Source organism: Gossypium raimondii, chromosome 7 (genome assembly GCF_025698545.1).
Source record: "Gossypium raimondii isolate GPD5lz chromosome 7, ASM2569854v1, whole genome shotgun sequence".
In the NCBI taxonomy this organism is placed as follows: Eukaryota; Viridiplantae; Streptophyta; class Magnoliopsida; order Malvales; family Malvaceae; genus Gossypium; species Gossypium raimondii.
Genome location: NC_068571.1, coordinates 52,349,734 through 52,361,404, shown reverse-complemented (window position 1 = coordinate 52,361,404; position 11,671 = coordinate 52,349,734). Strand labels below are relative to the sequence as shown.

General features: G+C 28.7%; 1 protein-coding gene across 1 annotated transcript; it reads left to right on the top strand.

Annotated features, from left to right (window-relative positions):
- Window positions 1-7,030: 7,030 nt before the first annotated feature.
- On the top strand, window positions 7,031-9,942 carry LOC105792407 (translation machinery-associated protein 22). Its single transcript, XM_012621017.2, has 7 exons — window positions 7,031-7,284; window positions 7,384-7,455; window positions 7,790-7,854; window positions 7,949-8,030; window positions 8,117-8,184; window positions 8,275-8,358; window positions 9,592-9,942. Exons 1-7 carry the CDS (start codon window positions 7,137-7,139, stop codon window positions 9,646-9,648), a joined length of 576 nt encoding a protein of 191 aa, XP_012476471.1. The 5' UTR covers window positions 7,031-7,136; the 3' UTR covers window positions 9,649-9,942.
- The last annotated feature ends 1,729 nt before the right edge of the window (window positions 9,943-11,671 follow it).

Sequence of the window (11,671 nt, the reverse complement as noted above, 5' to 3'; positions counted from 1 at the left end):
AATTATGTAAGGTTTCGCCATTTTTGTTACTCTTTCAAGGTTTCCACAAAAAAGAACATGGTGTTTTCGTAATTTATCCGGTTTTTTATGATCCGGTTTACTCCGACCGGTGAATGGGGAAGTAAAGGGTAGTAGTGGATATCTAGCTCAGGATCGAGAGTACTGTTTTCACAAGCATGAAAATAAAGGTCTAACTCTGGTTTTAGTCCCTCTTCTATGCTGAAATTTATGATTTAATTCTTATTGTGATTTAGCAAATTTGATTGTCATTATTAGTAGGTCGGATTTGATAGCATCGTTATTAACGGTTTACTGCGAAAGTGATGAATTGATAATATGAATTTTTGCAGTAATGGAATTACTTATCAACAAAAAAAAAATCTATATCAACAGTGGTTAACAGAATTATCAAATTGGACTTACTAACAATACTCTAAAATAAAAGAATCATATTATGCAAAAATTAAATATTTGTGATTAAATCTCAAATTTCAACATAGTAGAGGGACTGAAACCGGAATTAGACCAAACTAAAAATTACCAATGGTTGCCCTTTGGTTTCTAGTAAATTTTGTCGACAATGATGGGGATGTACGCTTGCATGGTTTTAAACTTGTAGTGTGTTCAAAGCATCGAAGACGAGAATTGAATAATGTTTTTATAGGGACTTAATTGTGGTATGTAGCCATGTTTATGACAATTAATGTAAATATACCATAATTATTTTGTTGCCGACTTCACTCACTGTCGTAAAAAACAATCTTACTTATAATTAATCATCATTTCATTGAATAGGATGTGTTAGCGTCAACCAAAGATTAAAAATTACGTCTAAAATTTGATCACATGAGATTAGGTTGTTTGGATAAGACATAAATATTTTTATATTATATCTAATCAGGAGATTATGAGACATCCAAGACAATAAAATTTAACTCCTCCATTAGATTAATAATTAGTTGATATATGGATTTCAACAAATAAGTTAAATAATTTATTTAGAATTTATAAAAGATTAAAATTTGAGATAAAAAAAGTTAGTAGTTAAATCGATTGCGTTTCATTATTGTTGAACTAAGGGTTAAATTGATCGAAGTGGTTGAATCAGGAATTTTTTAAAATTTGTGCACCAAATAATTGTCTATATTTAAATTTGAATTTGTTTATGGGTTACTACTTGGTACATTGATGGGGTACTATATCTTATAAGATACTTGTCATCACCTCAACTCTGTTTGTGGAGTTTAATAACTTCACCAACAATGTATCAAATATTTTCTCTAAATCACAGTCAAGACTTCCTGATTCGTATTGTATGACAAATCAATAAATTTTGGAGCGTCACATAAGGTACCATTGTAAAATGGATATTCAAAGTAAAATGGATTTAGAGAGGTGAATCCAAAAAAAAATTTAGAGGAGCAAAATTGAATTATAAAATTTTGAAATGTCAACTATAAATTTTACCATGTATTAATTTATTATCTTTGAAGGGAGTAAATAGAATATTTTTATTTTTTATTTTTACAATTTTGGAAGGACCAGAGCCCTGCCTGCTAAAATATTAATATTTACATCTACTTCAAAATCAAATATAAATAATAATTCAAATATTATCAAATTTTAAAAAATAAACCCGCTATGAGTTTTATGTACTATAATTTTTGTACATTAGATTAAAGAGTAAACTGATTCTTTTGTTAAAGATCTCCTCTATTTCTGTTGCTCAAACTGGTCCATGTACCTTAACATGAGGTACACGTGGCATGTGGCATGTCACATGTCATTGTTTGGTTATTTCGTCAACCATATCAGTTTTTAACAGCACAAATGGATAGAATTTTAACAGAAAGGATTAATTTATAACTCTTTAATCTAATGTACTCTCTTAAGTAGGGGGCAAAATGCAATCTAACTTTCAGTACAGAGACATTAATAGTAATTTTACCTGAAATAAAAAATAGCAGATGACTTACAAAAAAAAATATTGATGACTTTATTTAAACATAATTAAATATTAATTAGGGTATCTACCACCTGCGAGTGCTTTCCGAATAAATAAATGATTAGTTATCACTATTTTTATAAACGGATAAACTCTTGATAAGGTGAGTGAAAGATTAGCATGACATTGCTGGTCACATTTGCTTTCTTAATTGTAAACATTTGAAATGAGTAGGGGTAGGACCATATTTTCCGTTGGGTGGATTGTTGACAATAATCAAATTTTGGTTGATCCAATTTTTTGTTTGAACCTTTTAATATTTGGAAATTTTGAAATTATTTACTAAAATGAAAAAATTGCATTATTTACAAATTGAGATATGGAGACCCCGACGTTCATGGTCAATTCCAACTTTTTTTTTTTTCTTTTTTGATGGAAACTTTCGTGCTAAAAGTAAGACATCGACAGAAGTACCTTTATAAAGGTCTACATATTTATAATTAGAAAGGAAAAATAGGCAAAAGTATTCTTTTTTTATATTTTACCAACCTCTTCGAGTTCGAAGATGTTTTGTTGAGCCAATTACATGAGTAGTGACTCTTGTAGTATTGCTTTTAGCACTGAGATAATTAATGTAACTTGCCATTTTTTATTAGGTTATGAATTTTGTTGATATTATGATAATAACATACTTGAAGATTGGATCGGATCAAACAATCACACATCTGTGGAAATAAGGAGACTGGATCGGACTATATTATCTTGAACTTTATTATTATATTGCATATGCTATTTTAACTCCAATTTTTAACAAATCTCAAACTCTTAAATATTCGAAGAGACTTCTATATGTTGTGTATGAAAAACATTTTAGCACTTATTTATTCACTAAGGAACTAAAGAATCGGAGTGTGATATGACTTAAATAAATTGTTGTATTGGGATTAAAGAGAGTGAATTATCTCACTGAACTAGATTTCGCAGACATCGAACAACCGAATTGCGTAAACAACCGTTTGCGCTTTCTTTTTGTTCTTGTTATGATGCCTTTTTTATCTGGCACTGCAGCTGGCACTTCCATTTGTATAGCTTTTTTTTTTTTTGTGATTATTGATAGTAGGTTTCAACTAATTTGATATTTTTTAGCGATGTAAAAATTACAAATCTTATTTTATTTAAAGGTTCGACCAAGTTTAATTTCATATTTAATTATGTAATTATCGAATAATAAAGAATATAAAAAATAAAATAATATCACAGAAACTAAAAGCTTCTTTTGATGTACAAGTAATGTGAAAGCCAATTGAGTCACACTCAATGTGCGATTCCATGACATGCAAGAATCTTCTTTTATGTACTTTTCAATTAAAAACAAATTAATACACATATTCAAAGTTTTTATTTATTTATATATATTTTTCAAATGATAAAAGCAAGTATTTTAATTAATGGATTCTTTTATTCCTTTCTGGGGTGTTTAGTGTAATCTTATATCATGATTCTGAACAAATGTGATATTGAATCTATGCCATAATTCTAATTGAATGTAATTTCTTGGATAATATAATCGACAACGTTTGATATATATTGAAAAATAATTTTAAGAAAGTTAATCGAATGTGATTTTTTGTAATGTGGTTATTAATAATGTAATTGTCGAGAAAGTTACTTTACAACGTTTGATATACATTAAAAAGTAATCCTAAAAAATTACATTATTATCTTCAGTACTAAATATTTCACCGAGAACGTGATGATAATTTTGTAAATATAATATTCATGTGTAAATATTAATTAATAATTTTGTAGGTTACCATTTTGATTTATAATTATTTCAAATTTGTCTTACATGTATTTTCTAAATATATATAGCCACATATATAAAATTATGTATTTGGAGAGAATATATATATATATATATATATATATATATATATATATATATAAAATATGTTAAAAAAAACATTTGATGCACCGTTGATACATAAGTCTTATACACCATCAATGAATAATAACATGACATCTCATCATTAAATTAAACAAAAATATGAAGGACTTGTAAATGAAAACTAATAATTTTATTTAAACATAATTAAAATTAATTGTAGTTATAATAGATAAATATTAATAACTCTCAATTTAGAATATTGGATTTAAAAGTTTAGGGTATAGAGTTTTAGCATTTATTTATAATTAATTAATATTTAATTATGTTTAAATAAAATTATTAATATTTATTTATAAATCCTCCACTATTTTTATTTTATTTAATGATAATGTGTTATGTTTAAAATTTTTCTTTGATTTATTAAAATAGACTTATATTTTAAAATCTCATTTTAATATGCATAAGAGATTTCATATATTAGAAATTTTATCACACACGTATGCATGTTGAAATCACAAATTTAGAACAAAATGTGTGTTTAAAAATAATAAATTTGGCGAGAGAAAACATTTTATATTAAAAGTTAATTTTTTAAGTTTACTCAAGAATTATTATTGATGTAGTGGTAAAAAATTTGTTTATGAATCCATTAAACATAAGTTTAATCCCTAGATATGTTAATTTTAATTTTTTATTTTAAAAAATTGTTATACCAAAAAATAATTTTTATATATTAGAAATTCTGTTATATGCGTAGATCTGTCCGAAATTTGAGAGGGTTTGGGTAAAAATATTAGACCCGAAAAATGAGCTTGACAAAATAAATTGGGCCCATTTAAAATATGGGTTGAGCTTGAGCTTGAACATTCAAGGCCCTAGCCCGACCCGTTTTTAAGTTTATAATATACTTTATATTGTGTTATTTTTATATATTATGTAATTTAGAACACATTAAAAAAATAAACATATACTAAATATATATAATACTACTCTAATGTAAACATTAAAATAATGTTAAGACTTGAGATGACTATATAAAATAATTTAATAAATAAAAAATGGATAAATTAATTTAAATTAAAAAATAATATGGGTGGGCTTAAAATAAGATTGGGTTAATCTTTTTGTAAATGTGAACGAGTTTGAGCAAAATTTTAAGCCTATATTTCAAGTCGGGCCGGGTTTAGACCCGACCCATGAGCACCTCTATGTACATAATAAAATTAAATTTTGGGTAAGTTGTAAATTTGAAGTTTTGTTAATCCAGTTGGCATGGATTCAAATCTCATCATATGTATATTTTTATTGATTTTTTAACATGAAAAGATTAAAGTACCCTCAAATAATATTATTTATTTTAAATAAATATAATTAATTGAGAAATTATACCTAGTATGAAATTTTGGACCCATAAGTTTGAGTTTATAAATTTTTTATTAGTGAAAAATTAACATAATTTTGTTAGTTAATTCTTTTTGGTTTAAAAGAAATTTAAATTAATTGAACTAATAAATATCTAAAGGAATTTTGGGCTGGGTTGAATATAATCTGTTACAAAATGTCAACGTGGTCCAGCCCAATCCGAGTAATGAACTTTTCTATTCAAATTAAAGGCAAAAATGTCTCTCTAGTCCCTTTTAATTTTAATATTGAACAATTTAACCTTTTGCAATTTCGAAAGTGAGACAATTAGTACTAGACTTCGCTTTTGTGCTAATTTATCTTACTTTCACCCATTAATATTTATATATTCTATCAATTAAATTTTAATTCCCATAAATTTAACTATCACTATTTACAAATTCTATTATTTTAACCCGACTTTATTTACTAAAATATTATTTGCCAAAATAATACGAGTTCCAAATTATTTACCAAAATATTATCTTTTGAACAATAACTCGAATTTTCACAATTTTTTTTATATTTCCTAGTAAATTGAGATCTCGAGATAGCAAAAATTTTCTGTTTTATTAGAGTCTAGACATCACTCTAACATGCCATATCGAGATCTCAAATCACCACCAATAATGACTATTTAATGCCAAAAATTACCTTGGGATTTCTAAATTGCCATAAATAGTGGTAATTTGGTGTTAAATTTATTAAAATATTGTTGGTTTCACATTATTTTGATAAATAATTATAAATACATATGTTTAAGTAAATAATTTATATTTTATAATATTTAAGTAAAAAAGCCTATTCAACTTCAATCACAGCTTTTAATTATCCCAAAAAGAATAAATGTTTTCGTAATAGTTCATAAAAATGTTCTTAATTTTTCTTTATGGTAATATTTTCTGATAGAATAATTTGTTTTGAGGTTCAAAAGAATATTTTGATGGAAAATCAATATTTTTTTATTTGTGAATATTAAATTGAAATCAAATCAAATTAAACCTGATTTTCATTTAGATAAATTGCATCAGTAGCCATCCAACTATTAGTAATTTTTTATCACCCAACTATGAAAAGTTACAAAATGGTCACTCAACTATTCAATTTTGTCATTTTTCATCATTAGTCGGTTAATGGTGGTAGCTTTTAGATTAGCATAATAGTAACTTTAACCCTTAATATTTATAAATTATGTCAATTTGGTCTTGATTCTAAAATAATTTAACCCTCAACATTTACACATTGTGTAATTTGGTCCTTTTGTTACAATTTTGCTTTTCTTTGTGACATTAAAGGTTAATTTTAGAAGAATGAGAAAATATGAAAAGTATTATCTTGGATTTCTGGACGTTTCCATTTTTTGTATATTTTAAATCAACTCTAGTTGATAAATTTGTTAGGTAAAAAGGTCACAAAGAAAAGCAAAACGACAAAAAAGATCAAATTACACAATGTGTAAATGTTGAGAGTTAGATTTTTTTAGAACCAATACTAAATTGGCACAATATATATATGTTGAGGGTGAAAATTGCTATTATGCCAATTTTAAAAGTTATCACCGTTAGTCATTTGGTTACCAAAAAGACAAAATTAAATAGTTAGGAGACTATTTTGTAATTTTTCATAGTTGAATGGCTAAAAAATAAATTTACTAATAGTTGAGTAACCATTTTGTCACACTTCATAATTAGATGGCCAAAAGAAATATACCAATAGTTTGGTGACTACTAGTGTAGTTTACCCTTTTAATTTTCTAGATTTTTCGCCCTATTTGAAAACACATATTATCATGTGAAATTGCGTTTTCGGAACGCTGCGTTTTGGTTCTTTCATACAAGTTTCAAGCAAGTCCTACAGTGAAGCTAAGAGTAGAGAAATTGAAATCCTTGAGGCGGCGGTCCAATGGCGGAGAAACCTCAACCGGTCGTCGTTCAATACTGTCAAGTCTGCGGTTTACCCGCCGAATACTGCGAATTCGGATCCGAATTCGATAAATGTAAGCCCTGGTTGATCCAAAACGCGCCCGACCTGTACCCGGATCTCCTCAAAGGTAACCGTTCTTTAACCACCGCCGTGGAGTTAAAAAACTTGAAACAGATCTTTCGACTTTATTTTTTGAATAATTTTTTTATTCAATTTACATTTGCAGAAGCGAATGCTAAAGAAGCTGATAAAGTTGCTGATCAATTACAATCCACTGGCATCTCTTCTGCTGATTCAGGTTAATTATTATTTGTAAATTGTAATTCTCTTTTACTTACTTTAGATTTCGGTTTGAACATCAGATCAGATCTGATTTGATTTTTGTTTGTGTAACTTATTTTTGTATTTCACATTCTAATAATTGTTCCAAAAAAATGCTGTTCATTTAATTTTTACATTAATGCTTACTATTCAAAATGCTTCAACTTCTTATATAACGAACACATATGATCCATGGAGTTAAAGCTTAAAAACCATGCTTAATGATGCATATTTTCTCTATGTGTGTGATTATTGCTGTCATTAGTTTTGTTACTTGATTTTTTGCTTAAATGTTTTCCTTACTTGGTCAGGTAGTAGTTCAGAAGCTAAGCAAGAGGAAGTTAAACGTCTTCCTGGTGGGAAAATTAAAAAGAAAGTACAATCACAAACTCTTCTATGCATAAAAACATAACTTTAGTGGATTCATCCAGTCATTTTTATAGAATTGAAATTTGGATTTTCTGGTGTAGGAGAAGAAAGAAGTTGTAATTGAAAAGGTTGTGCGGAACAAGCGCAAATGTATAACTACTGTAAAAGGCCTGGAACTTTTTGGTGAGCCAGATGCTAGTTCTTTGCTTTCTAAAGTGTAACATGATGTGAATGTCAATATCTCATTACCGTGCTTTGACTTGGGTCAGGTGTAAAATTAAGCGATGCTTCAAAGAAACTTGGAAAGAAGTTTGCCACAGGGGCCTCTGTTGTAAAGGTGCAATACTTTGTGGAAGAGATAGATTAAATCTTTTTTTGTTGTAATATCTCATCATTTTGTGCCTATTTTCCAACTGATTGGTTTCAGGGGCCAACTGACAAGGAACAGATTGATGTTCAAGGAGACATATCTTATGACATTGTGGAATTCATCACCGAAACCTGGGCTGATGTAATACTCATAACATTCTGGCCTTTTTTAATGTTCTATGCTAATTTGCATTTCTCTCCATTTCTTTGTTTCAAGTTCAATGATCAACTTCATATAGGCAGGCTTTTCCTCTTATACTAAATTGTTCAACCAAACTAGAATAAGCATGCATCCAGCCTTATAAATCAAGATAAATAAATAAAAGCAGTCCGTCTCTCTTTATAACAATTCAAGTTGTACCCAATAATGCTGGCTGTCCCTCCTTGTATCAGTTCTCCCAGCCAAAATAAGCTAGTATGGTATGTAATTGGTTGATGTAAACCATATGAGAGACACTTTTCTCTCTTTACTTTCTTTTCCATTCTCTCACGAAGTAAACATGCATCCAAGAGGGAAAATGGAAAATGGTGCTGAAACTTTGCATTGGTTAATGCACCATTTTTTTTGTGCGCATTGCTTATTGCTATTCTTAATGGATGCACCTTCTACATGTATACCTGCTGACACCTGTATCACTGTTGAATTCTGTTAAAATTCATTTGGATATTGTCATTTTGGCATAAAAGAAACAAAGAGGAAGTGTACTTCTTTTATTATTATATGTGTTTTTTCTTCTTTTTAAAAGACCTAAAAGCACGAAAAGATGAAACGGTGTTTTGAAGTTTCTGAAACCTTGATATATTGACTTGTTGAGTAATATCAAACCTATAATGTGCGGCTGAAGAATCGTTGAGGGTTTATAGGCCTAAAATTTCTTGTAATTATACCTAATTCAGAATTTTGTGCTAAGATTAGAAAAGAATATTGTAAATGTTTTTCAGATTGCCATGGCTCAATAAGAATTGGTGTTCTCTGAATATTTTCTTTAACGAAGCAATTCGAAATTTGTTTATTTGTTATCCCTTTTCCTTTTATTAGTTGGTGTTCGGAATAAGAATTTGAAAATGTTGATTTTTTTTAATGAGTTGTTGAGAGTCATGGATTCATGGGTTATTGGTTGTGCGGTAGTAGCAGCAGAAAAGTATTTCTTTCTTTTTTGGTCAAGTTCGCAAGAAAGGCTGAGACGATTTTCATTTTTCCCATGATTCTGTATCTCCATTATGTTTTAATCCTTTACTGGCTGCCTTCTTCATCATCGTCATCCTTTTTTTAAGGTTAAGTTTATCTACATGCCCTATTGTTTCGCTCTACAAAATTCTTTTACAAAAATCAAGTTACATTTATAAACAACTTCTATTTTCCTCTCTTCCTTAGGTCCCGGAAACTGCAATTTTCTTTATCGAGGATGGAAAAAAGGTTCCAGCTGCTTGACTTTAAAAGGAAGGCTGATACATGATAGGAATCGCAGTATTTCTTCCTTTTTGAATGGGACTCTGTAAGATGTATTATGCCATCAAATTGAGAAGTTTGCTGCTTCTCAAAATTCAGAAGGCAGTATGGCATTTTCCTTCTTTAAGAGTCACTTTCTACTCTTTTGCTCAAATAGTATAATTTTTGCTGTTGAAATGAACATATATGTGCATTTAAGTAACAGATATGGTCTGTATAGTGGCAACTATCAATGGTGTACACTATTTTCATTTAATGTAGAATTTTCCTGAACAATATGCTATTTTAATTTGTTCATTGTGCTTCTATGTTTTGCTTATGTTTGTGCCTTCTATTGAATATTAGTGTCTTTCGTGTATTATAAATTTTCTTTAAACCAAAATGATCTCCATGTAGTTTCCTACCATTCTATTTTCTGGTTGTATTAACCTTAGACAGTTAAATGTAATCAAGATTTGGACCCATTTGAAGACTCTGCAATCAGATGCAGGTTTGATGGTTGTAAAGATGCTGCTATAAAACCAAGGTAATGTATCTAGAAGCCAACTTTGTGCCTGACAGAGTAAGGTATTTCTCCGATAATACAGGATGCGTGTTTGAGATGTTATGATTGAAAAGTGATTGCATGTCTGAATCATTCATTTATACGAGTAGTTAACTAACATGGATAAGTGGTGGACAATCACAAGTGGAGATGGATATTCTCGATATCATAAAGATGGTAGTGACATGGACAGTCCTTTGTGTGTGTATTGATAGGATGGTTTGATGGTGCTATTTTGATGCTCTTGACTTGGTTTGATTGCAATGAGCTGTAAGCTAGTCTCAAAGATTCAATTATTAGTGGCTTGAAGGTAAATACTAGGGTAAAAAAGACTTAGAACATATATTCAGTGCACTAGGCCATGTTTTTGAATGGTATGAATAAGCATATTGAAACTAGCTTCTGGAGCAGTATTTACAATGATATTTGAAATTGCAATCATTTTGGGGTTAAAATTAATTTTCCTAGCAAACCTCCATGGCTAGTTGGATTGTCTACCTTTCTTTCTAGATATGTTAATTTGGAATCATGATGAAGTTGTGAATAGGATTGTGTCACAGGACGATTGGCAAGGAAGTCGAGATCAAATCTGTTTCTTTGCCTCAATTTTTGGAATGACCTATTTTGGTTGACAATTCAGGCTCATCAAAGGGAGCTTGAAATCTTAAGACTCATTAGAGAGAGAGAGAGAGAGAGCCCGATCTCTTTGTTTGATACCATTTGTTTTCAAAACTGAAAAGGTGGTTGAACTGGTCAAACCGTTTTCGGTTTGATTGGTCCAACCGATAATAAATTATGGGTAAACTATACTCAATGTCATTGAATTATTCTAAAGTTTACATATTGGTAACTCAACTTTAAAAAATTACAAAATAGTTATAGAATAATTCGAAAGTTTTCATTTAAGTTTTTGGGTTGTTAAATTTTGAGATGTGAATGTTAAATTACTGTTTATCATATATTATATAATATATATTAGCAACGTAATTTTCATGTGGCTTTTAAAACAAATGTTTGGTGTTTTTTTTTTTAACTTTTATGCATTGTTTGGTTACTAGTGTAATAACACGAGTAAAAAGTTACTTATTATTTATGTATTACAATAGTTAGGCATAAAATAAAGACTAGTCAGATTTAATTTAAACTTGAACTTAGAAAGATGAGCAATAACTCTTGTAAAAATAAGACCTCTTCAAAATAAGTGAAAAATTTTCCTCCTCTTTGCTAAAATTGAGTAATTGGAATGGCTAAATATAGCACTAGTCAATTAACCTAACCTAAATTACTATGTTGTAGGTTTTTTATGAATGTCTTTAAGTAAGCTTAGTATTTTAGATAAAAAAAGGTTAGGTTTAATTCAAAAAAGCACACAAATTATTATTATTATTTCTCTTAAAAGCCACATGAAAATTAGTGGTTAATATATTTTATATATGATAAATAATGATTTGAAAGCTACAT

Excerpts from the sequence above, each read along its gene's own strand:
- LOC105792407 (XM_012621017.2), top strand. The coding sequence starts at position 7,137 with ATGGCGGAGAAACCTCAACCGGTCGTCGTTCAATACTGTCAAGTCTGC. Across the intron at positions 7,855-7,948 it reads GTGGGAAAATTAAAAAGAAA|GAGAAGAAAGAAGTTGTAAT; the intron begins GTACAATCACAA and ends TTTCTGGTGTAG. Across the intron at positions 8,185-8,274 it reads CAGGGGCCTCTGTTGTAAAG|GGGCCAACTGACAAGGAACA; the intron begins GTGCAATACTTT and ends GATTGGTTTCAG.